Source organism: Salvelinus alpinus, chromosome 5, assembly GCF_045679555.1.
Source record: "Salvelinus alpinus chromosome 5, SLU_Salpinus.1, whole genome shotgun sequence".
NCBI classification, from domain to species: Eukaryota; Metazoa; Chordata; class Actinopteri; order Salmoniformes; family Salmonidae; genus Salvelinus; species Salvelinus alpinus.
In genome coordinates, this window is record NC_092090.1 from 102,905,192 (window position 1) to 102,933,048 (window position 27,857).

General features: G+C 46.0%; 1 protein-coding gene across 3 annotated transcripts in view; it reads right to left on the bottom strand.

The window, feature by feature from the left end:
- slc4a4a (solute carrier family 4 member 4a) overlaps nucleotides 1-27,857 on the bottom strand; it is a 249,535-nt gene that overhangs the window by 112,082 nt on the left and 109,596 nt on the right. For all 3 annotated transcript variants that reach the window (XM_071404435.1, XM_071404436.1, XM_071404437.1), the window contains 2 exons: nucleotides 9,765-9,925; nucleotides 2,249-2,401 (listed from right to left, as the gene is read on the bottom strand). In XM_071404435.1, coding sequence (XP_071260536.1) covers nucleotides 2,249-2,401; nucleotides 9,765-9,925 — 314 coding nt within the window. The remainder of the gene's footprint in view (nucleotides 1-2,248; nucleotides 2,402-9,764; nucleotides 9,926-27,857) is intronic.

Here is a 27,857-nt window from a genome sequence, read left to right on the forward strand (position 1 = left end):
TACTCTACAGAATCAACCAGTCTGGTCCTACATGTCCAACAGCTATCAGCATTTACTCTACAGAATCAACCAGTCTGGTCCTACATGTCCAACAGCTATCAGCATTTACTCTACAGAATCAACCAGTCTGGTCCTACATGTCCAACAGCTATCAGCATTTACTCTACAGAATCAACCAGTCTGGTCCTACATGTCCAACAGCTATCAGCATTTACTCTACAGAATCAACCAGTCTGGTCCTACATGTCCAACAGCTATCAGCATTTACTCTACAGAATCAACCAGTCTGGTTCTACATGTCCAACAGCTATCAGCATTTACTCTACAGAATCAACCAGTCTGGTCCTACATGTCCAACAGCTATCAGCATTTACTCTACAGAATCAACCAGTCTGGTCCTACATGTCCAACAGCTATCAGCATTTACTCTACAGAATCAACCAGTCTGGTCCTACATGTCCAACAGCTATCAGCATTTACTCTACAGAATCAACCAGTCTGGTCCTACATGTCCAACAGCTATCAGCATTTACTCTACAGAATCAACCAGTCTGGTCCTACATGTCCAACAGCTATCAGCATTTACTCTACAGAATCAACCAGTCTGGTCCTACATGTCCAACAGCTATCAGCATTTACTCTACAGAATCAACCAGTCTGGTTCTACATGTCCAACAGCTATCAGCATTTACTCTACAGAATCAACCAGTCTGGTTCTACATGTCCAACAGCTATCAGCATTTACTCTACAGAATCAACCAGTCTGGTCCTACATGTCCAACAGCTATCAGCATTTACTCTACAGAATCAACCAGTCTGGTCCTACATGTCCAACAGCTATCAGCATTTACTCTACAGAATCAACCAGTCTGGTCCTACATGTCCAACAGCTATCAGCATTTACTCTACAGAATCAACCAGTCTGGTTCTACATGTCCAACAGCTATCAGCATTTACTCTACAGAATCAACCAGTCTGGTTCTACATGTCCAACAGCTATCAGCATTTACTCTACAGAATCAACAAGGTGATGTGTGCTGATGGGAGCATCTCAACTCTTCTCTTAAAGGTGATGTGTGCTGATGGGGCATCTCAACTCTTCTCTTAAAGGTGATGTGTGCTGATGGGGGCATCTCAACTCTTCTCTTAAAGGTGATGTGTGCTGATGGGGGCATCTCAACTCTTCTCTTAAAGGTGATGTGTGCTGATGGGGGCATCTCAACTCTTCTCTTAAAGGTGATGTGTGCTGATGGGGGCATCTCAACTCTTCTCTTAAAGGTGATGTGTGCTGATGGGGCATCTCAACTCTTCTCTTAAAGGTGATGTGTGCTGATGGGGCATCTCAACTCTTCTCTTAAAGGTGATGTGTGCTGATGGGGGCATCTCAACTCTTCTCTTAAAGGTGATGTGTGCTGATGGGGGCCTCTCAACTCTTCTCTTAAAGGTGATGTGTGCTGATGGGGGCATCTCAACTCTTCTCTTAAAGGTGATGTGTGCTGATGGGGGCATCTCAACTCTTCTCTTAAAGGTGATGTGTGCTGATGGGGCATCTCAACTCTTCTCTTAAAGGTGATGTGTGCTGATGGGGCATCTCAACTATTCTCTTAAAGGTGATGTGTGCTGATGGGGGCATCTCAACTCTTCTCTTAAAGGTGATGTGTGCTGATGGGGACATCTCAACTCTTCTCTTAAAGGTGATGTGTGCTGATGGGGGCATCTCAACTCTTCTCTTAAAGGTGATGTGTGCTGATGGGGCATCTCAACTCTTCTCTTAAAGGTGATGTGTGCTGATGGGGGCATCTCAACTCTTCTCTTAAAGGTAATGTGTGCTGATGGGGCATCTCAACTCTTCTCTTAAAGGTGATGTGTGCTGATGGGGGCATCTCAACTCTTCTCTTAAAGGTGATGTGTGCTGATGGGAGCATCTCAACTCTTCTCTTAAAGGTAATGTGTGCTGATGGGGCATCTCAACTCTTCTCTTAAAGGTGATGTGTGCTGATGGGGGGGCAGTAAAGGTTCACTGATAGAACTCTACACTGTCTGCCTGTCCACCAAACTTTTCACCACAATAAATAAAAGAAACCTGCGTTGAGAACACAGACAACAAAAACAAGATTTTTTCCAAAATATTGATTCCTAACATTAATGGGGAAATTATAAAAAACATAGCAGATTAAAGGTGACACATGTATTAGCGTTATCCAGGTTGGTAAAGACACTGCATTATCCAGGTTGGTAAAGAGCCTACTTGCACTGGAGACCGTCTTGCCGATGTCAGCTAGCGAGCGCAGGTTGGACTTCTTCGTCTGGTGGCGATGTTTCCGTAGCAACGTGTACGTCACCTTGTCCTTTAGCTCCGCCTTCAGCAGACCGCTCTCTATCTGGCTGTTTGTGATCAACTCTGTTATAGACAGAGAGAGATGGAGGGATGGAGGAGCAGAGGAAGATGGAGGGATGGAGGAGCAGAGGAAGATGGAGGGATGGAGGAGCAGAGGAAGATGGAGGGATGGAGGAGCAGAGGAAGATGGAGGGATGGAGGAGCAGAGGAAGATGGAGGGATGGAGGAGCAGAGGAAGATGGAGGGATGGAGGAGCAGAGGAAGATGGAGGGATGGAGGAGCAGAGGAAGATAGAGGGATGGAGGAGCAGAGGAAGTGGAGGGATGGAGGAGCAGAGGAAGATAGAGGGATGGAGGAGCAGAGGAAGATGGAGGGATGGAGGAACAGAGGAAGATGGAGGGATGGAGGAGCAGAGGAAGATGGAGGGATGGAGGAGCAGAGGAAGATGGAGGGATGGAGGAGCAGAGGAAGATGGAGACAGAGGAAGATGGAGGGATGGAGGAGCAGAGGAAGATAGAGGGATGGAGGAGCAGAGGAAGATGGAGGGATGGAGGAGCAGAGGAAGATGGAGGGATGGAGGAGCAGAGGAAGATGGAGACAGAGGAAGATGGAGGGATGGAGGAACAGAGGAAGATGGAGGGATGGAGGAACAGAGGAAGATGGAGGGATGGAGGAGCAGAGGAAGATGGAGGGATGGAGGAGCAGAGGAAGATGGAGGAGCAGAGGAATATGGAGGGATGGAGGAACAGAGGAAGATGGAGACAGAGGAAGATGGAGGGATGGAGGAGCAGAGGAAGATGGAGGGATGGAGGAGCAGAGGAAGATGGAGACAGAGGAAGATGGAGGGATGGAGGAACAGAGGAAGATGGAGGGATGGAGGAGCAGAGGAAGATGGAGGGATGGAGGAGCAGAGGAAGATGGAGACAGAGGAAGATGGAGGGATGGAGGAGCAGAGGAAGATGGAGGGATGGAGGAGCAGAGGAAGATGGAGGGATGGAGGAGCAGAGGAAGATGGAGGGATGGAGGAGCAGAGGAAGATGGAGGGATGGAGGAGCAGAGGAAGATGGAGGGATGGAGGAGCAGAGGAAGATGGAGGGATGGAGGAGCAGAGGAAGATGGAGGGATGGAGGAGCAGAGGAAGATAGAGGGATGGAGGAGCAGAGGAAGTGGAGGGATGGAGGAGCAGAGGAAGATAGAGGGATGGAGGAGCAGAGGAAGATGGAGGGATGGAGGAACAGAGGAAGATGGAGGGATGGAGGAGCAGAGGAAGATGGAGGGATGGAGGAGCAGAGGAAGATGGAGGGATGGAGGAGCAGAGGAAGATGGAGACAGAGGAAGATGGAGGGATGGAGGAGCAGAGGAAGATAGAGGGATGGAGGAGCAGAGGAAGATGGAGGGATGGAGGAGCAGAGGAAGATGGAGGGATGGAGGAGCAGAGGAAGATGGAGACAGGGGAAGATGGAGGGATGGAGGAACAGAGGAAGATGGAGGGATGGAGGAACAGAGGAAGATGGAGGGATGGAGGAGCAGAGGAAGATGGAGGGATGGAGGAGCAGAGGAAGATGGAGGAGCAGAGGAAGATGGAGGGATGGAGGAACAGAGGAAGATGGAGACAGAGGAAGATGGAGGGATGGAGGAGCAGAGGAAGATGGAGGGATGGAGGAGCAGAGGAAGATGGAGACAGAGGAAGATGGAGGGATGGAGGAACAGAGGAAGATGGAGGGATGGAGGAGCAGAGGAAGATGGAGGGATGGAGGAGCAGAGGAAGATGGAGACAGAGGAAGATGGAGGGATGGAGGAACAGAGGAAGATGGAGGGATGGAGGAACAGAGGAAGATGGAGGGATGGAGGAGCAGAGGAAGATGGAGGGATGGAGGAGCAGAGAGAGATGGAGGGATGGAGGAGCAGATGAAGATGGAGGAGCAGAGGAAGATGGAGGGATGGAGGAGCAGAGGAAGATGGAGACAGAGGAAGATGGAGGGATGGAGGAACAGAGGAAGATGGAGGGATGGAGGAACAGAGGAAGATGGAGGGATGGAGGAGCAGAGGAAGATGGAGGGATGGAGGAGCAGAGAGAGATGGAGGGATGGAGGAGCAGAGGAAGATGGAGGAGCAGAGGAAGATGGAGGGATGGAGGAGCAGAGGAAGATGGAGGGATGGAGGAGCAGAGGAAGATAGAGACAGGGAGAGATGGAGGGATGGAGGAGCAGAGAGAGATGGAGGGATGGGGGAGCAGAGAGAGATGGAGGGATGGAGGAGCAGAGGAAGATAGAGACAGAGAGATGGAGGGATGGAGGAGCAGAGCGAGATGGAGGAGCAGAGGAAGATGGAGAGATGGAGGAGCAGAGGAAGATGGAGGGATGGAGGAGCAGAGGAAGATAGAGGGATGGAGGAACAGAGGAAGATGGAGGGATGGAGGAGCAGAGGAAGATAGAGGGATGGAGGAGCAGAGGAAGATAGAGACAGAGAGATGGAGGGATGGAGGAGCAGAGGAAGATGGAGGGATGGAGGAGCAGAGGAAGATGGAGGGATCGATGGAGGAGTAGAGGAAGATGGAGGGATGGAGGAGCAGAGGAAGATGGAGGGATGGAGGAGCAGAGGAAGATAGAGACAGAGAGATGGAGGGATGGAGGAGCAGAGGAAGATGGAGGGATGGAGGAGCAGAGGAAGATGGAGGGATCGATGGAGGAGCAGAGGAAGATGGAGGGATGGAGGAGCAGAGGAAGATGGAGGGATGGAGGAGCAGAGGAAGATAGAGACAGAGAGAGATGAAGGGATGGAGGAGCAGAGGAAGATAGAGGGATGGAGGAGCAGAGAGAGATGGAGGGATGGAGGAGCAGAGGAAGATGGAGATATGGAGGAGCAGAGGAAGATAGAGACAGAGAGAGATGGAGGGATGGAGGAGCAGAGGAAGATGGAGGGATGGAGGAGCAGAGGAAGATAGAGACAGAGAGATGGAGGGATGGAGGAGCAGAGAGAGATGGAGGGATGGAGGAGCAGAGGAAGATGGAGGGATCGATGGAGGAGCAGAGGAAGATAGAGGGATGGAGGAGCAGAAGAAGATGGAGATATGGAGGAGCAGAGGAAGATGGAGATATGGAGGAGCAGAGGAAGATGGAGGGATGGAGGAGCAGAGGAAGATGGAGGGATGGAGGAGCAGAGGAAGATGGAGATATGGAGGAGCAGAGGAAGATGGAGGGATGGAGGAGCAGAGGAAGATGGAGGGATGGAGGAGCAGAGGAAGATGGAGGGATGGAGGAACAGAGGAAGATGGAGGGATGGAGGAACAGAGGAAGATGGAGGGATGGAGGAACAGAGGAAGAGGGAGGGATGGAGGAGCAGAGGAAGATGGAGGGATGGAGGAGCAGAGGAAGATGGAGGGATGGAGGAGCAGAGGAAGATGGAGGGATGGAGGAGCAGAGGAAGAAATCACTACAAGCAAAGAACGATAACACTGTTTACTTTTAGTTGTCTGGCTTGTTACGTTGACATATCTTCTCTATAACAGGTAAGACACTTTTACTACCACTAGTTGTCTGGCTTGTTACGTTGACATATCCTCTCTATAACATGTAAGACACTGTTACTACCACTAGTTGTCTGGCTTGTTACGTTGACATATCTTCTCTATAACAGGTAAGACACTGTTACTACTACTAGATGTCTGGCTTGGTTGACATATCCTCTCTATAACAGGTAAGACACTGTTACTACTACTAGTTGTCTGGCTTGCTATGTTGACATATCCTCTCTATAACAGGTAAGACACTGTTACTACTACTAGTTGTCTAGCTTGCTATGTTGACATATCCTAAATATATTATTCAACAGATGGATGTATTGGTGTTAAAAGATAGCAGGTATGCTATTTGGACAACCTTGCTGCTGATGGCATGTGTTGTATTTATACTTCGTAACATCAACGACAATGTCAAAGACAATACAATGTTCATGACATCAATGTGACACAGGCCACTGTAAAAATGAATTTGATTGAAATGTGATGTATATAGTTATAGAAACTGTAAAGCAGCTTTAAAACTATGCCAAGGTACTACCAGTATGTTGTCCAAAAACTGTTCACTATCTAGTTTGTCCAACAGACTGGAAACAAACATGACAACAGCGAGAAAGGACGGACAACCATCCCACACATTATATTCAATACCTGTTGGTGTACCACCACCCAACACATTGAGGGTATTATATTCAATACCTGTTGGTGTACCACCACCCAACACATTGAGGGTATTATATTCAATACCTGTTGGTGTACCACCACCCAACACATTGAGGGTATTATATTCAGTACCTGTTGGTGTACCACCACCCAACACATTGAGGGCATTCTATTCAATACCTGTTGATGTACCACCACCCAACACATTGAGGGTATTATATTCAATACCTGTTGGTGTACCACCACCCAACACATTGAGGGTATTATATTCAATACCTGTTGGTGTACCACCACCCAACACATTGAGGGTGTTATATTCAATACCTGTTGGTGTACCACCACCCAACACATTGAGGGTATTATATTCAATACCTGTTGGTGTACCACCACCAAACACATTGAGGGTATTATATTCAATACCTGTTGGTGTACCACCACCCAACACATTGAGGGTATTATATTCAGTACCTGTTGGTGTACCACCACCCAACACATTGAGGGCATTCTATTCAATACCTGTTGGTGTACCACCACCCAACACATTGAGGGTATTATATTCAATACCTGTTGGTGTACCACCACCCAACACATTGAGGGTATTATATTCAATACCTGTTGGTGTACCACCACCCAACACATTGAGGGTATTATATTCAATACCTGTTGGTGTACCACCACCCAACACATTGAGGGTATTATATTCAATACCTGTTGGTGTTACCTGCATGTTCCTTAACAGCTTCTACCCCCAACAGCTTCTACCCCCAACAGCTTCTACCCCCAACAGCTTCTACCCCCCAACAGCTTCTACCCCCAACAGCTTCTACCCCCAACAGCTTCTACCCCCAACAGCTTCTACCACCAACAGCTTCTACCCCCAACAGCTTCTACCCCCAACAGCTTCTACCCCCAACAGCTTCTACCACCAACAGCTTCTACCCCCAACAGCTTCTACCCCCAACAGCTTCTACCCCCAACAGCTTCTACCACCAACAGCTTCTACCACCAACAGCTTCTACCCCCAACAGCTTCTACCCCCAACAGCTTCTACCCCCAACAGCTTCTACCCCCAACAGCTTCTACCACCAAGCCATAAGATCGTTGAACAATTAATCAAATGGCCACCTGGACTATTTACATTGACCCCCCCCACTCACTTTTTATTATCTGTGAATAGTCACTTTACCCCTACCTACATGTGCAAATTACCTCGACTAACCTGTACCCCCACACATTGACTCGGTACCAGTACCCCGTGTATATAGCCTCATTACTAACCTGTACCCCCACACATTGACTCGGTACCAGTACCCCGTGTATATAGCCTCATTACTAACCTGTACCCCCACACATTGACTCGGTACCAGTACCCCGTGTATATAGCCTCATTACTAACCTGTACCCCCACACATTGACTCGGTACCAGTACCCCGTGTATATAGCCTCATTACTAACCTGTACCCCCACACATTGATTCGGTACCAAAACCCTGTGTATATAGTCTCATTAATTTTATTTTTATTGTTTTCCTTTTTTATTTAGATTTTTTATTTACTTAAATTTATTTTGTAAATATTTTCTTAACTCTATTTTCTTAAAACTGCAATGTTGGTTAAGGGCTTGTAAGTAGGCATTTCACGGTAAGTTCTACACCTGTTGTATTCAGCGCATGTGACAAATAAAATTTGATTTTGATTTGCTTGATTAGAAATGCCTTGTACTATCTTAAGAACAAAATGGAAGGCCAGTTTTTAGTCCCTGATTTGATTTGGTAGATTAGAAATCCTTGTCCTATCTTAAGAACAAAATGGAAGGCCAGTTTTTAGTCCCTGGTGCTACGAGAGTGTCTTGCCAATGCATCTCCTCACAGCTCAGTCTAAGGTATTTAAAAAAAAAAGTGGGTCAGAATCCTAAACAAGGTTAGCGGCCCCAGGCTCTTTCTGATTGCTACTGGCTCTAATGACCCATCCTTCAGATAGCTGGCCTCCTAGCAGGGCCCGGATCCCCTCACACAGCCTAGCACACAGCATTACCGCACATAAATCAATTAAAGTGATATATCTTCCTCTCCATCTCCTCTCATTCCCTCCTCCTCCCCTCCGTCCAGAGAGCCAACGGGCCAATGAGATGGGAGGGAAGAGAAGGATGAGACATAGGGAAGAGAGATATGAGGTAAGGGGAAAGGAAAGGAAGGGGTCATCATTAAGGAGGAGATTCTAAATGGCATTCCTCCCTCCACCCCTCTCCTCCATTCTCCCATTGTACTTCAAACTCAACCATTAAAGTCAATTCTTTAATTTGTATATTCAGGCATGTGTTTTGGGCACTTGCTCTTGTACAGTAAATTTATTGGTATTTACTCTTGACGGGCCCTCTAGGAAGTCTTGTAGACAACATTACTAAGCAGGTTTCAATGTAACTAGACTGACCCTGTGCTTGTGGCCTCAGGGTTAGGGTTATTCAGGGAAGAGGGGGAAGCTCTTTGCTGTGCTGAACAGAAGCACTCAGCGGTGAACCTGCTCTGCTATAGTGGCCAAGCTGAAAGAACATCACTAAACTGAGCTAGATATATCACAAAGAACAGGCCCAGTGGAACCAAGTCAATGGACTGCAGCCTCAAGCATCCATGGGCATATCCTATCTGTGGTCCTCTGTAGTACAGTTGGTAGAGCATGGCTCTTGCAACGCCAGGATAGTGGGTTCAATTCCCGGGAACACGCATACATAAGCAACATATGCACGCATGACGGTAAGTCACTTTGGATAAGAGTATCTGTTAAATTACATATTGTATAGTGTATATGGAGTATAACTGGGCTGGAGTAAGTCACTAAACTGTATGCGGACTAGAACTGAGCTGGAGTAAGTCACTAAACTGTATACGGACTAGAACTGGGCTGGAGTAAGTCACTAAACTGTATGCGGACTAGAACTGGGCTGGAGTAAGTCACTAAACTGTATGCGGACTAGAACTGAGCTGGAGTAAGTCACTAAACTGTATACGGACTAGAACTGAGATGGAGTAAGTCACTAAACTGTAAACGGACTAGAACTGAGCTGGAGTAAGTCACTGAACTGTAAACGGACTAGAACTGAGCTGGAGTAAGTCACTGAACTGTATACGGAACTGTAGAAGTCATAATGTAGTAAAGGTCTGGTCAGTGATAATATGGTCAGTCATAATGTAGTAAAGGTCTGGTCAGTGATACTATGGTCAGTCATAATGTAGTACAGGGGTTTTCTTACCAACGACCTGTGGCAGCGTGGAGGCCTCCAGTTCCAGCATGATGGTTCCTTTCTCGATGCAGGTCCGCAGCTCCATCAGACTGTGGAGCGACAGCGTGGCCACGTGGGGTTTACTCCAACGCTCTCCTCCCTTCTCCACCTTCTCCTCAAACTTAATCCACCTGGGGGGGACATGACAGATTTCACCATTCATATACCTTGTTATTTTACACCATCTTCATATACCAAGCATGTAACAGTACAAGATGTCAGCAGAGCAATAATACAAGCTAAACAGGGCCCGGACCTCTACGAGATCGGTGTGTCCCCTGCGGGACGGTTGAGCTAACGTAGGCTAATGTGATTAGCATGAGGTTGTAAGTAACAAGAACATTTCCCAGGACATAGACATATCTGATATGGGCAGAAAGCTTAAATTCTTGTTAATCTAACTGCACTGTCCTATTTACAGTAGCTATTACAGTGAAATAATCCATGCTATTGTTTGAGGAGAGTGCACAATTATGAACTTGAAAATGTATTAATAAACCAATTAAGCACATTTGGGCAGTCTTGATACAACATTTTGAACAGAAATGCCATGGGTCATTCGATCAGTCTAAAACTTTGCACATACACTGCTGCCATCTAGTGGCAAAAAATCTAAATTGTACCTGGGCTGGAATAATACATGATGGCCTTTCTCTTGCATTTCAAAGATGATGGTACAAAACAAACAAAAAAACGCATGTTTTTTTTTGTACTATCTTTAATCAGATCTAATGTCTTATATTCTCCTACATTAATTTCACATTTCCACAAACTTCAACGTTTTTCCTTTCAAATGGTATCAAGAATATGCATATCCTTTCAAGAGTGTTTTAACGATCGTTAAATCATCGTTCCTACAACGGCTGAAGATGTAACACGCAGAGACAACGTTCCCCATGTGCATCATCGAGTTGATACTGACAGAATCTAAAAAGACCCAGTGCAGTCGGATAGGCTTCTGGTTTCAAATTTGAATTATTCCACAATGTTGACGACGGATCAGCTCTGAGAAATATATGATTATCTAACACTGCTAATAGCCATTTTGAGGCGGATTATTCTAATAATGCCTCAATAACGCACCGAATCACAGATTACATATTCTAGCTACAGTAGCCTACAATTAGAAAAAATAACTAAATTGATTGAACATAAAAATTATTTCAATAGCCCATGATTGAAATACACTGTATAGGTCTATGTAGCCTACTCTATTTATCTTCCTTCATCTCAGCAGTCGTCTCACTTTTTAGTTATTCTTTAATCCGTCGCTTGTTTGTAAAACTTGAAAGACATTGGCAACTTTGTATATAGGTGCTAACCTGTTGCACCCTCGACAACCACTGTGATTATCATTTTGACCCTGCTGGTCATCCATGAACATTTGAACATCTTGGCCACGTTCTGTTATAATCTCCACTCGGCACAGCCAGAAGAAGACTGGCCACCCCTTATAGCCTGGTTCCTCTCTAGGTTTCTTCCTAGGTTCTGGCCTTTCTTGGGAGTTTTTCCTAGCCACCATGCTTCTAAACCTGCATTGCTTCCTGTTTGGGTTTTTATTTAGGCTGGGTTTCTGTACAGCACTTTGAGATATCAGCTGATGTAAGAAGGGCTTTATGAATAAATTTGATTTGATATATGTAGTCAACTTCATTCCGAAGTAATTTTGGCGGTCACAGAGAGACAGATAAACATCTTGATTCTATGGGCGGCAGGTAGGCTAGCGGTTAGGAGTATTGGGCCAGTAACCGAAAGGTTGCTGGTTTGTGTCCCTGAGCCGATTAGGTGAAAAATCTGTTGATGTACCCTTGAGCAAGGTACTTAACCCCAATTACTCCTGTCACTCTGGATACGAGCTTCTACTAAAACGTAAAATGTATAAAAAAAATAAGTGGCAATCTTCTGTGTGTAATGTGATGCGAAAGGGCAAAAACACATCTAACAAGTCACTTAGCTGTTCTATGAGTGGTCTGAGGCTGTCAGTAAATAACAAGTGTTTTCAAGTGCAATTTCAGGAACAATGGTTTTGGGAAACAGCTTGAAGGTTTAACTTCTTATGGCTGCAATCCCGGTAATCCCGGAGACTGAGGAGCAGGCAATCCCGGTAATCCCGGAGACTGAGGAGCAGGCAATCCCGGTAATCCCGGAGACTGAGGAGCAGGCAATCCCGGTAATCCCGGGGACTGAGGAGCAGGCAATCCCGGTAATCCCGGAGACTGAGGAGCAGGCCGTTTACTCTGGGCACCCTTCATCCAAGCTACTCAATAGTGCCCCTTCATCCAAGCTACTCAATAGTGCCCCTTCAGCCATAAGAAGTTAATGATGCTCTACGAAGGTTCTAACAATGAATTTAGCCTTAAGCTTAGATTCCATCGCTATGGGAAACCAGGCCCTGGTCCATAACCTTGATCAACACTTTAAATAGGCCAGCTGTAAAGACATGGTAAAAACTAGTCTGCTTTCAGGTTGTAAAGAGGTTGATCTAACAACACGTTGGAAGAATCAAGGAGAAGGAGAGAGTGATTAAATACTATGTTTGATCTCTGAAGTCCACCGGATAGATACTGTTCTGATCAGAACAGTGAGTTCAGTGGGATGCTAGCAATTACTGTTGATTAACCCTAACCCTAATTTACTGTTGATGAGCTGAGTGGAAGAGGAACATTGCACATTATAAAACTGTCCTCAATAAAGCCTCACAGTGGACATGTCATAATACCAATAAAACCTAGCGGCCAAACGGGTACCAATCGTTTTTCCTCCATTCCTTTTTCCATTAGGGGAGTTTAGAAACACTTAAAATAAGAGGTGTGTTTCGTTTAGGCTTACCCTGGCGTGACGTTTTGTTTACCCTGGCGTGGCGTTTTGTTTACCCTGGCGTGACGTTTTGATGTAAATCTCTCACGGACAAGGAGACTTTTACTTATATATTCGGCTCTTTTTTTATTTAAAATGTTTTTTTTATTTTTTATTTAGTAAATATTTTCTTAACTCTATTATCTTCAAAACAAATTGTATTTGTCACATGCGCCATACACAACCTTACCATGAAATGCTTATTTATAAGCCCTTAACTGTCACGGCCGTCGAAAGAACTGGACCAAGGTGCAGCGTCGTGAGCGTACATATTCCTTTTATTTAGAATGACACAGACAAAACAATAAACAATACCAAAACGACCGTGAAGCTTAAGGGCATATAGTGCCACAAACAAAGACAACTTCCCACATAGAAAGGAGGGAAAAGTGCTACCTAAGTATGGTTCCCAATCAGAAACAACGATAGACAGCTGACCCTGATTGAGAACCAAACAAAGAAATACGAAAACATAGAAAATAGAACATAGAATGCCCACCCAAATCACACCCAAACCCAAAATAGAGACATAAAAAGCTCTCTAAGGTCAGGGCGTGACATTAACCAACAATGCAGTTCAAGAAATAGAGTTAATAAAATATTTACTAAATAAACTAAAGTAAAAAAAATCTATCAAAAAGTAACACAAGAAATGTACATAACAATAATGAGGCTATATACAGGGGGTACCGTTACTGAGTCAATGTGCGGGGGCACTGGTTAGTCGAGGTAATTGTAAATTGACTATGCATAGATGATAAACAGCGAGTAGCAGCTGTGTAAAAACAAGGGGGGGTAAATGTAAATTGTCTGGGTGGCCATTTGATTAGTTGTTCAGCAGTCTTATGGCTTGGGTGTAGAAGCTGTTAAGGAGCCTTTTGGTCCTAGACTTGGCGCTCTGGTACCACTTGCTGTGCCGTAGCAGAGAGAACAGTGTATGACTTTGGTGACTGGAATCTTGGACAATTTGTTAGGCCTTCCTCTGACACAGCCTGGCATATAGTTCCTGGATGTCAGGAAGCTTGGCACCAGTGATGTACTGGGCCATTTGCACTACCCTCTGTAGCGCCTTACGGTCAGATAGCGAGGAGTTGCCATACCAGGTGGTGATGCAAACGGTTAGGATGCTCTCGATGGTGCAGCTGTAGAAAATATGTTGTCTGCCCTCTTCACAACTGTCTTGGTGTGTTTGGACCATGATAGTTGGTTGGTGATGTGGACACCAAGGACCTTGAAAGTCTCGACCCGCTCCACTTCAGTCCCGACGATTTTAATGGGGGCCTGTTCGGCCCTCCTTTTCCTGTAGTCCACGATCAGCTCCTTTGTCTTGCTCACATTGAGAGAGAGGCTGTTGGCCTGGCACCACACTACCAGGTCTCTGACCTCCTCCCTATAGGCTGTCTCATCGTTGTCGGTGATCAGGCCTACCACTGTTGTGTTGTCAGCAAACGTAATGATGGTGTTGGAGTCGTGCTTGGCCATGCAGTCGTGGGTGAACAGGGAGTACAGGAGGGAACTAAGCACACACCCCTGAGGGGTCCCAGTGTTGAGGATCAGTGTGTCAGATGTGTTGTTGCCTCCTCTTAACACCTGGGGGCGGCCCGTCAGGAAGTCCAGGATCCAGTTGCAGAGGGAGGTGTTTAGTACCTGGGTCTTTAGCTTAGTGATGAGCTTTGTGGGCACTATGGCATTGAACACTGAGCTGTATTCAATGAACAGCATTCTCACATAGGTGTTCCTTTTGTCCAGGTGAGAAAGGGAAGTGTGGAGTGTGATTGAGATTGCGTCATCTGTGGATCTGTTGGGGCAGTAAGCTAATTGGAGAGGGTCTAGGGTTTCTGGCATGATGGTGTTGATGTGAACCATGACCAGCCTTTCAAAGCACTTCATGGCTGCTTCGGGGCGGTAATCATTTAGGCAGGTTACCTTCGCTTTCTTCTCTAGTAATGGTGTGGAAGCAAGACGATGGGCTCCGTCTATGTACAGATTCAGATGGCTAAATGCAAGACACTCAAAGAAACCCACTTCCAAACCACTCTGACTGTCTTGCAGCCCTAGGGGGCAACACCTACATCAGTACGATGGACTTGACATCAGGCTTTTACAACATACCTATGTGTGAGGAGGATAAAAAGTATACAGCCTTTACTACCCCAGTGGGTCTGCATGAATACAATTGAATGCCGCAGGGCCTATGCAACAGTGCATTTTCATTTATGAGGATGATGCTCAGCATTTTTTGGGACCTAAACTTCAGTAGCCTGCTGTGTTACTTAGACAACCTCCTAGTGTTGGATAGATTAAAGCTGGTGTTCCAGAGACTAAGACAGCACAACCTGAATCTGAGCCCAAAGAAATGCATATTCCCGCAGAAGTCATGAGATTTTTGGGTCATGTCATTAATGATGATGGGGTGGCTGTGGATCCAACAAAGGTGGATGTGAAATCCAAGATGACGGATCTAATGGAGAAAGAAAGATCTGTGGATGCCCTCAGTACGAAGGGTCAAATCCTTCCTAGGAATTATTTTCTACTATCAACATTTCATTCCAAACTGTTCTGCCATGCCACTCTTCCTGCCCACAGACTCAAGTTTTTGGCCTTGAAATGTACTGTGTGTGAAAAGTTTAGCCTCAAGGGACATTTACACTTTGGACTGATAATAATCTCCTCACGTATATAATGACTAAACCAAAACCCGACGCCTGCGAGCAACGCTGGGTAGCTACATTGACTCCCTGTGAACAACGCTGGGTAGCTACATTGACTCCCTGTGAACAACGCTGGGTAGCTACATTGACTCCCTGTGAACAACGCTGGGTAGCTACATTGACTCCATGTGAACAACGCTGGGTAGCTACATTGACTCCCTGTGACCAACGCTGGGTAGCTACATTGACTCCCTGTGAACAACGCTGGGTAGCTACATTGACTCCATGTGAACAACGCTGGGTAGCTACATTGACTCCTTGTGAACAACGCTGGGTAGCTACATTGACTCCCTGTGAACAACGCTGGGTAGCTACCGACCCAATAGGTCCACAGACGACGCAATCGCAACCACACTGCCCTAACCCATCTGGACAAGAGGAATACCCATGTGAGAATGCTGTTCATCGATTACAGCTCAGCATTCAACACCATAGTACCCTCCAAACTCGTCATCAAGCTCGAGACCCTGGGTCTCGACCCCGCCCTGTGCAACTGGGTCCTGGACTTCCTGACGGGCCGCCCCCAGGTGGTGAGGGTAGGTAACAACATCTCCACCCCGCTGATCCTCAACACTGGGGCCCCACAAGGGTGCGTTCTGAGCCCTCTCCTGTACTCCCTGTTCACCCACGACTGCGTGGCCATGCACGCCTCCAACTCAATCATCAAGTTTGCGGATGACACTACAGTGGTAGGCTTGATTACCAACAACGACGAGACGGCCTACAGGGAGGAGGTGAGGGCCCTCGGAGTGTGGTGTCAGGAAAATAACCTCACACTCAACGTCAACAAAACAAAGGAGATGATTGTGGACTTCAGGAAACAGCAGAGGGAGCACCCCCCTATCCACATCGACGGGTCAGTAGTGGAGAAGGTGGAAAGTTTTAAGTTCCTCGGTGTACACATCACGGACAAACTGAATTGGTCCACCCACACAGACAGCGTTGTGAAGAAGGCGCAGCAGCGCCTCTTCAACCTCAGGAGGCTGAAGAAATTCGGCTTGTCACCAAAAGCACTCACAAACTTCTACAGATGCACAATCGAGAGCATCCTGTCGGGCTGTATCACCGCCTGGTACGGCAACTGCTCCGCCCACAACCGTAAGGCTCTCCAGAGGGTAGTGAGGTCTGCAGAACGCATCACCGGGGGCAAACTACCTGCCCTCCAGGACACCTACACCACCCGATGTCACAGGAAGGCCATAAAGATCATCAAGGACAACAACCACCCAAGCCACTGCCTGTTCACCCCGCTATCATCCAGAAGGCGAGGTCAGTACAGGTGCATCAAAGCAGGGACCGAGAGACTGAAAAACAGCTTCTATCTCAAGGCCATCAGACTGTTAAACAGCCACCACTAACATTTAGCGGCCGCTGCCAACATACTGACTCAACTCCAGCCACTTTAAAAATGGGAATTGATGGAAATTATGTAAAAATGTACCACTAGCCACTTTAAACAATGCCACTTAATATAATGTTTACATACCCTACATTACCCATCTCATATGTATATACTGTACTCTATATCATCTACTGCATCTTGCCATCTTTATGTAATACATGTACCACTAGCCACTTTAAACTATGCCACTTTATGTTTACATACCCTACAGTACTCATCTCATATGTATATACCGTACTCTATACCATCTACTGCATCTGCCATGCCGTTCTGTACCACCACTCATTCATATATCTTTATGTACATATTCTTTATCCCTTTACACTTGTGTGTGTGTGTAAGGTAGTAGTTGTGGAATTGTTAGGTTAGATTACTTGTTGGTTATTACTGCATTGTCGGAACTAGAAGCACAAGCATTTCGCTACACTCGCATTAACATCTGCTAACCATGTGTATGTGACTAATAAATTTGATTTGATTTGATTTGATTTGAACAACGCTGGGTAGCTACATTGACTCCATGTAGACAACGCTGGGTAGCTACATTGACTCCTTGTGAACAACGCTGGGTAGCTACATTGACTCCATGTAGACAACGCTGGGTAGCTACATTGACTCCCTGTGAGCAACGCTGGGTAGCTACATTGACTCCCTGTGAACAACGCTGGGTAGCTACATTGACTCCCTGTGACCAACGCTGGGTAGCTACATTGACTCCCTGTGAACAACGCTGGGTAGCTACATTGACTCCTTGTGAACAACGCTGGGTAGCTACATAGACTCCCTGTGAACAACGCTGGGTAGCTACATTGACTCCCTGTGAACAATGCTTGGTAGCTACATTGACTCCCTGTGAACAACGCTGGGTAGCTACATTGACTCCCTGTGAGCAACGCTGGGTAGCTACATTGACTCCCTGTGAACAACGCTGGGTAGCTACATTGACTCCCTGTGAGCAACGCTGGGGAGCTACATTGACTCCCTGTGAACAACGCTGGGTAGCTACATTGACTCCCTGTGAGCAACGCTGGGTAGCTACATTGACTCCATGTGAACAACGCTGGGTAGCTACATTGACTCCCTGTGAACAACGCTGGGTAGCTACATTGACTCCCTGTGAACAACGCTGGGTAGCTACATTGACTCCCTGTGAACAACGCTGGGTAGCTACATTGACTCCCTGTGAACAACGCTGGGTAGCTACATTGACTCCCTGTGAACAACGCTGGGTAGCTACATTGACTCCATGTGAACAATGCTGGGTAGCTACATTGACTCCATGTGAACAACGCTGGGTAGCTACATTGACTCCATGTGAACAACGCTGGGTAGCTACATTGACTCCCTGTGAACAACGCTGGGTAGCTACATTGACTCCATGTGAACAACGCTGGGTAGCTACATTGACTCCATGTAGACAGCGCTGGGTAGCTACATTGACTCCCTGTGAACAACGCTGGGTAGCTACATTGACTCCCTGTGAACAACGCTGGGTAGCTACATTGACTCCCTGTGACCAACGCTGGGTAGCTACATTGACTCCCTGTGAACAACGCTGGGTAGCTACATTGACTCCATGTGAACAACGCTGGGTAGCTACATTGACTCCATGTAGACAGCGCTGGGTAGCTACATTGACTCCCTGTGAACAACGCTGGGTAGCTACATTGACTCCCTGTGAACAACGCTGGGTAGCTACATTGACTCCCTGTGACCAACGCTGGGTAGCTAAATTGACTCCCTGTGAACAACGCTGGGTAGCTACATTGACTCCCTGTGAACAACGCTGGGTAGCTACATTGACTCCCTGTGAACAACGCTGGGTAGCTACATTGACTCCATGTAGACAGCGCTGGGTAGCTACATTGACTCCCTGTGAACAACGCTGGGTAGCTACATTGACTCCATGTAGACAGCGCTGGGTAGCTACATTGACTCCCTACTCATTCGATCTTAAGCATATCACAGGGACAAAGAACACTGTGGCTGACGCCCTCAGTAGGGACCCATTTTCCAAGTTAGTTAGTCACAGGTTGGTCAGTGAGAACAATGGCAGTCTGCTTGCTGAAGCCGATGCTATAGGAGAAGATGGGATTGAAGATGTGTTTCGCTTGAAGGTCCAGTCACATAGTGAAAAAACAAGCTGGGAAAATCTCTGGAAATCAGTCCGACAGCTGTCCTTTAACCTGTGTCTCTGCAGTAGTGAAAGCGATCTGTGAAGTCTATGATCAGTGGGATGTAGCGACCGAAGCTCGAGCAGTTCAGTTAGTGCAGTCTGTGCAACAACTCATATCTCCAGGCCAAGACTCCCTTCCTGCGATGTCTTTCGAGAAGCTTCAGCGGAGCCAAGAACTTAATCCTACAATTTCAAGGGCTATCCTGTTTGTCAACCACAAAAGATGGCCTTCAAGATGAGAGAGGGATGGATTTAATTCAAAAAGCCTTGCACTCATCAAGCAGTGGGAAAAGCTCAGGGTCCAAGATGGAGTGCTTTACACGGTGACAAATGACCCTTTGAAGAAACAAAAGACACATCAGTATGTGCTGCCCAAAAGTATGACGGATAAAGCATTGAGTGATGTGCATGATCTTGCTGGCCACCAAGGTCAAGCTAGAACTCTTAATTTGGCAAGGCAACATTTCTTCTGGCCCAAGATGGAGCATGATGTGAAGGAGTATGTCAAGTGCTGACGGAGATGCATCCTGGCTAAGTCTCCTGAGCCGTCTGCTCGAGCTCGCCTCGAAAGCATCAACACTCTTACAGGCAAGTCAGTTAAGAACAAATTATTATTTACAATGACTGTCTAGGAACAGTGGGTTAATTGCCTTTTTCAGGGGCAGAACGACATATTTTCACCTTGTCAGCTCAGTGATTTTATCTAGCAACCTTTCGGTTACTGTCCTAACGCTCTAACCACTAGGCTACCTGCCACCTTGGGTAAATACAAATGGGGGAATTTAAATGGACATGTGGACTGACGATTTTCCAAAAAATAGGCAAGGTGGGCTTTTGGTTTCTCCCCTCTAAAAACAGAAATAAATCATTCTAAATAACAAACTGGCTTTATTTACAAATTACTAAGAATGTCTCACCCTATATTCAAGAATGGCCCTTTTCCCTTTATTCAGATTTCAATCGCTCACTTTCCGTTATTTGAAGCAAAATAATCTCCATACTATCGTTTATTATTATTATTATTATTATTATTATAATTAACCCTGCATTATAATTATATAAAATCCCCTTAGGTATTCCCACAGATCAGATTTGCCCTAAAGAACAGATCCTAACAAAAAACGCCCCTTAGATATTAATTTAGAATCCTCCAATTCTCTAAATGTAATTATTGGCGGAGAGTCATTGGCGGAGTTGAAGAGGGCGAGGAACGAGAGTCAGGTCACTGGCGGAGAGTCATTGGCGGAGTTGAAGAGGGCGAGGAACGAGAGTCAGGTCACTGGCGGAGAGTCATTGGCGGAGTTGAAGAGGGCGAGGAACGAGAGTCAGGTCACTGGCGGAGAGTCATTGGCGGAGTTGAAGAGGGCGAGGAACGAGAGTCAGGTCACTGGCGGAGAGTCATTGGCGGAGTTGAAGAGGGCGAGGAACGAGAGCCAAGGCCCCTGGCGGAGAGTCATTGGCGGAGTTGAAGAGGGCGAGGAACGAGAGTCACGTCACTGGCGGAGAGTCATTGGCGGAGTTGAAGAGGGCGAGGAACGAGAGTCACGTCACTGGCGGAGAGTCATTGGCGGAGTTGAAGAGGGCGAGGAACGAGAGTCAAGGCCCCTGGCGGAGAGTCATTGGCGGAGTTGAAGAGGGCGAGGAACGAGAGTCACGTCACTGGCGGAGAGTCATTGGCGGAGTTGAAGAGGGCGAGGAACGAGAGTCAAGGCCCCTGGCGGAGAGTCATTGGCGGAGTTGAAGAGGGCGAGGAACGAGAGTCACGTCACTGGCGGAGAGTCATTGGCGGAGTTGAAGAGGGCGAGGAACGAGAGTCAAGGCCCCTGGCGGAGAGTCATTGGCGGAGTTGAAGAGGGCGAGGAACGAGAGTCACGTCACTGGCGGAGAGTCATTGGCGGAGTTGAAGAGGGCGAGGAACGAGAGTCACGTCACTGGCGGAGAGTCATTGGCGGAGTTGAAGAGGGCGAGGAACGAGAGTCAGGTCACTGGCGGAGAGTCATTGGCGGAGTTGAAGAGGGCGAGGAACGAGAGTCACGTCACTGGCGGAGAGTCATTGGCGGAGTTGAAGAGGGCGAGGAACGAGAGTCAGGTCACTGGCGGAGAGTCATTGGCGGAGTTGAAGAGGGCGAGGAACGAGAGTCAGGTCACTGGCGGAGAGTCATTGGCGGAGTTGAAGAGGGCGAGGCACGAGAGTCAGGTCACTGGCGGAGAGTCATTGGCGGAGTTGAAGAGGAACGAGATGGAGTCACAATCCATGCAAACATGCAGATGATTATTCAACTAAATTTCAGTTGCAACAACTTTGGGTTTAAATCAGGAGACCTACATGCCTTCCTTAATAAAAAAATTATAAAAATACTCAAAATGCAGATGTTTATTTCAACTATCAATAGGGAATAAATATCACTGAATGACAGAGCATGGGGACTGGTCTTTATAAATCAGTCAGATTTTTAATTGGAAATGTAAGGATCATTTTGCTCTTCACTTGCAGTCACTTAGTAGCCTAGGCCTACTCCCAACCAGTCCACACAAGTTTATTCAACTTTCTGACTGTGATTAGAGTGATGTTGATTGCCTTTGCCGATCGCTCATCATCTTCAACCGTCAGTGAGTCCATCTTACCGAGTCTACCAAATGCATTGTTTTAATTAAGTATTCTAAAACCAGATTTGCCCCAACAAAAAACACATCAACCCCTACAAATACACTGCTCAAACAAATAAAGGGAACACTTAAACAACACAATGTAACTCCAAGTCAATCACACTTCTGTGAAATCAAACTGTCCACTTAGGAAGCAACACTGATTGACAATACATTTCACATGCTGTTGTGCAAATGGAATAGACAACAGGTGGAAATTATAGGCAATTAGCAAGACACCCCCAATAAAGGAGTGGTTCTGCAGGTGGTGACCACAGACCACTTCTCAGTTCCTATGCTTCCTGGCTGATGTTTTGGTCACTTTTGAATGCTGGCGGTGCTTTCACTCTAGTGATAGCATGAGACGGAGTCTACAACCCACACAAGTGGCTCAGGTAGTGCAGCTCATCCAGGATGGCACATCAATGCGAGCTGTGGCAAGAAGGTTTGCTGTGTCTGTCAGCGTAGTGTCCAGAGCATGGAGGCGCTACCAGGAGACAGGCCAGTACATCAGGAGACGTGGAGGAGGCCGTAGGAGGGCAACAACCCAGCAGCAGGACCGCTACCTCCGCCTTTGTGCAAGGAGGAGCAGGAGGAGCACTGCCAGAGCCCTGCAAAATGACCTCCAGCAGGCCACAAATGTGCATGTGTCTGCTCAAACGGTCAGAAACAGACTCAATGAGGGTGGTATGAGGGCCCGACGTCCACAGGTGGGGGTTGTGCTTACAGCCCAACACCGTGCAGGACGTTTGGCATTTGCCAGAGAACACCAAGATTGGCAAATTCGCCACTGGCGCCCTGTGCTCTTCAGATGAAAGCAGGTTCACACTGAGCACATGTGACAGACGTGACAGAGTCTGGAGACGCCGTGGAGAACGTTCTGCTGCCTGCAACATCCTCCAGCATGACCGGTTTGGCGGTGGGTCTCATGGTGTGGGGTGGCATTTCTTTGGGGGACCGCACAGCCCTCCATGTGCTCGCCAGAGGTAACCTGACTGCCATTAGGTACCGAGATGAGATCCTCAGACCCCTTGTGAGACCATATGCTGGTGCGGTTGGCCCTGGGTTCCTCCTAATGCAAGACAATGCTAGACCTCATGTGGCTGGAGTGTGTCAGCAGTTCCTTCAAGAGGAAGGAATTGATGCTATGGACTGGCCCGCCCGTTCCCCAGACCTGAATCCAATTGAGCACATCTGGGACATCATGTCTCGCTCCATCCACCAACGCAACGTTGCACCACAGACTGTCCAGGAGTTGGCGGATGCTTTAGTCCAGGTCTGGGAGGAGATCCCTCCGGAGACCATCCGCCACCTCATCAGGAGCATGCCCAGGCGTTGTAGGGAGGTCATACAGGCACGTGGAGGCCACACACCCTACTGAGCCTAATTTTGACTTGTTTTAAGGACATTACATCAAAGTTGGATCAGCCTGTAGTGTGGTTTTCCACTTTAATTTTGAGTGTGACTCCAAATCCAGACCTCCATGGGTTGATACATTTGATTTCCATTGATAATTTTTGTGTAATTTTGTTGTCAGCACATTCAACTATGCAAAGAAAAAAGTATTTAATAAGAATATTTCATTCATTCAGATCTAGGATGTGTTATTTTAGTGTTCCCTTTATTTTTTTGAGCAGTGTATATTATTAACCCTGCATTATAATTGTAATGCAGATGTTTATTTCATTATGGATCCATAACGAATTACTATGGGAATAAATATCACTGAATGACATGTGGTCAACTATTTCAGCACCGTTTTGTGCCGCTCTAAGACAAGCATAAATCAATGAGATTTTTATTTTCACTGAATCTCTGTTTGGGTATTGGTTAGCCTACAATTAGGGTGTGGAAATGTTAGGATTATTTTGCTCTTAGTTCAGTAGCCTACTCCCGACTGGTTACATTGTACAGCGCCATATTTTCCAAACGCACTTCAGTCAATAATCCACTTGGTTCCCCTCCTTCAAAATGCATATAAAATGAATCCCAAATGTTACCAATAAACTTATTCAAACAACAAACAAGTCAATCAACTTTTATAATCAAACAAAAGGTACCCTAATACGCAAATAAATGATAACATTTAAGATGGAGAATCGTTATTGTCTTTACCGGAGAAAAATACCAAAGAACGCGTTCTCATTCACACGCTTGGAAACACTACAGCCAAAATGGGAGCCACCTAGAAAAACTACAATTTCTGGCAAATTTTTCCAAAAACCAGCCTGAAACTCTTTCTAAAGACTGTTGATATCTAGTGGAAGCCCTAGGAACTGCAATCGGGCACGATTTCGCCCTATTATAAAAGTGCCAGCTATTGAAATCAGTGGTAGGATGATTATTTTTTGGGGGGGATGGTTTGTCCTCCGGGTTTCGCCTGCCATTTCAGTTCTGTTATACTCACAGACATTATTTTAACAATTTTAGAAACGTTAGAGTGTTTTCTATCCAAATCTACCAATTATATGCATATCCTAGCTTCTTGGCCTGAGTAGCAGGCAGTTTACTTTGTGCACACTTTTCATCCGGACGTCAAAATACTGCCCCCTATCCCAAAGAAGTTAAAGGAAGAACCACTGTATTGGTTGTGACAGATCACTTCACCAAATTAGCTCACACCTTTCCATGCACAAATTAAACAGTTAAGTAAGTTGCCAGAAAGATATTGGACAACGTATTTTGGTTTTATGGATTTGCTGAGCGAATCCACACAGATCAAGGGGACAATTTTGAGAGCGAGCTAATCGAAGAACTTCTCAAGCTCTCTGGTGTCGCCAAGTCACACACAACTGCGTACCATCCCATGGGGAATGGAGGAACAGAAATGTTCAATTGAACTCTGGGAAATATGCTTTGCTCACTGCCTTTAGGATTTTGGTGAAATTCAGGAGGGGTGAATGTAAAAGATGTAAAATATACTTTATGTATTTCATCAAAAATCCCTCATATTTATTTTCATGTATTATTTTAAGGTTATTTTGAGATGTATTGCAGTACTTTGAAGGGTGAACTATTTTATTGTATTTATGTTCTAAATTATGTTAATGTTGTGATGTCATCAACGGGAGCCATGCTTTTACTCCTCAATTTGCTCAAAGCGTGATGAGGAAGGGTAAATATACTTGTGCATGAGAGTCCAGACGGCAGCATTAAAGTTTGCCTTGCATTTGTATCCAATCCATGCAGTCATTAAAATGGACAACCGGCAGAATTGTATCCAGCGAGCCTTCTCTTCCACCTCCACCTCACCAGAACATTACGCGGAAGGGTACCGGTACAGAGCCGGTTACATAAGCGTCCAGATTAGTGTTCTGGTCCTAAAAAGCGGCAGTTCTAGTCTTTAGCACGGTGTGGATGTTGCCTGTAATCCATGGTTTCTGGTTTTAAATGTACGTATGGTCACTGTGGGGACAACATCATCGATGCACTTATTGATGAAGCTGGTGACTGAGATGGCATACTCCTCAATGCCATTGGATGAATCCCAGAATACATTCCAGTCTGTGCTAGCAAAACAGTCCTGTAGCGTAGCATCCACGTCATTTGACCACTTCCGTATTGAGCGAGTCACTGGTACTTCCTGCTTTAGTTTTTGATTGTAAGAAGGAATCAGGAGGATAGAATTATGGTCAGATTTGCCAAATGGAGGGTGAGGGAGAGCTTTGTACGCGTCTCTGTGTGGAGTAAAGGTGGTCTAGGATTTTCTTTCCTCTGGTTGCACATCTGACATGCTGGTAGAAATGAGGTAAAACGGATTTAAGTTTGTCTGCATTAAAGTCCCCGGCCACTGGGAGCGCCGCTTCTGGATGAGTATTTTCTTGTTTGCTTATGGCCTTATATGTAACGACGTGCGCTGAGAGTCGGGAAGCAAGTTCAGGGAGTGAGTGTTTTACAAGAAACACGAACAATGCACAGACAGGAAACAGAAACAATGATGCCTGGGGAACCAAAGGGAGTGACATATATAGGGCAGGTAATCAAGGAAGTGATGGAGTCCAGGTGAGTGATGACGCGCAGGTGCATGTAACAATGGTGACAGGTGTGCACCATAACGATTAGCCTGGTGACCAAGAGGCTGGAGAGGAAGCACACGTGACATTATACAGCTCGTTGAGTGCAGTTTTAGTGCCAGTATCGGTTTGTGGTGGTAAATAGACGGCTACGAATAATATAGATGAGAACTCTTGGTAGATAGTGTGGTCTACAGCTTATCATGAGGTACTCTACCTCAGGTGAGCAATACCTCAAGACTTCTTTAATATTAGACATCACGCAACAGCAGATATTGACAAATACACACCCCCGTCACTCGACTTACCAGACAAAGCTACTCTGTACTGCCGAAACACGGCGAAGCCAGCCAGCTCTATGTTATCCGTGTCATTGTTCAGCCAAGTCTCGCTGAAACATAAAATATTACCGTTTTTAATGTCCCGTTGGTAGGATAGTCTTGACCGTAGATCATCGAGTTTGTTTTCCAGTGATTGCACGTTGGCCAATAATACAGAGTGTAGTGGTGGTTTACCTACTCATTGGCGAATTCTTACAAGGCACCCCGCCCTCCTCCTCCTTTTCCTCCGTCTTTTCTTCATACTGATGAAAGGGATTTGGGCCTTGTCTGGACAAAGTAGTATGTCCTTCGCTTCGGACTCTTTGTGAAAAAATCTTTGTCCAGTTCGAGGTAAGTAACCTAAACTCACCCCATTCCGTACAAATGTGCGTAACCGCGACATTCAAACGGGGCTGCAATGAAAACGAATGGGACTGTAGTGACTGTGTTGGTATCAAAATCCGCGGTGTGAACTACATTTCGATTCAGCGTCGATTGACATGATAATGGACTAACAGTATTGGAGAAAAGATGAAAAAACCGACCCCTCTGACGCTGTACGTTACATCGTGACGTGTCACTCTGTAACGTACAGCGCTCATTTGCAACTCATTTTGTGCCGTACAGCCTCTTTCCACCAGGGGTAGCCCTTCTCTCGCAGATTAAAATCATGCTTAACCATATACACTTGTAAGAAAACTTCATGATTTTTGTCTAAATTAATAGAATTATTGCTAATATTAAACAAATATTTCATGACTAGGGTGCCAATTGCATTTTTTTTGTGCATCATTACTGCAAGCCATCATGACACTCAAAAGCCGGAACAGCTGCAGTTCACTTGTGAGGCTAACGTTAGCGCGACCCTAAACCCCTCTTCAAATTTGACACAAACCTTCAAACAGGTATGTGATGAGACATTACATAAACTCTTTACGTTTTATTTACATTTTAAAGTTCATTAGTTGGACAAATCGGGTGAAAAAACACTGTTTTCTTCACCCAACATATTTCCCCCTTTCAAGATCACTTCGTAGCCTTTGCTCCCCACCCGCCATTTTTAAAAAGACCCGACGGAGCTCATTGCCTTGTTGAATTATGCAGAGATGGGCATCATGAGGGTCTCCTCATTAATTTTGTTGGAAAGGGGAGAAATTGTGTTTTACATTGATATTGATATTACAGTTGATCTGGAAGTATTACGTTTTTTGGGCGAAAAAATAAGGTCAATTGTACGGAACAAGGCGATGTACAACAGTGAGTGAGTTTACGTTAATCACTGTTCTGATGTCCAGAAGCTGTTTTCAGTCATAAGAGACGGTAGCAGCAACATTATGTACAAAATGAGTTACAAACAATGCGAAAGAACAAACAATAGCACAGTTGGTTAGGAGTTGGTTATGATTCCTGTCATCAGGACAAATATCATTATCATTACCAATACCCAGTATACAGTCATAAAATGCTTATTAATCCAATCAACAGTGACAGGGCGGGCTAAAAAATCCCTTCTGCTACTAAAATGTCATTGAGGGAAAATGTACTTAGTATGTTAGTAGACCTGTCCTCTTTAGCATGTTGGCACCATGGTTTATCTACCATGTTGACACCAGTGTGTATCTACCATGTTGACACCAGTGATTATCTACCATGTTGACACCAGTGATTATCTACCATGTTGACACCAGTGATTATCTACCATGTTGACACCAGTGATTATCTACCATGTTGACACCAGTGTTTATCTACCATGTTGACACCAGTGATTATCTACCATGTTGACACCAGTGATTATCTACCATGTTGACACCAGTGTTTATCTACCATGTTGACACCAGTGATTATCTACCATGTTGACACCAGTGTTTATCTACCATGTTGACACCAGTGATTATCTACCATGTTGACACCAGTGATTATCTACCATGTTGACACCAGT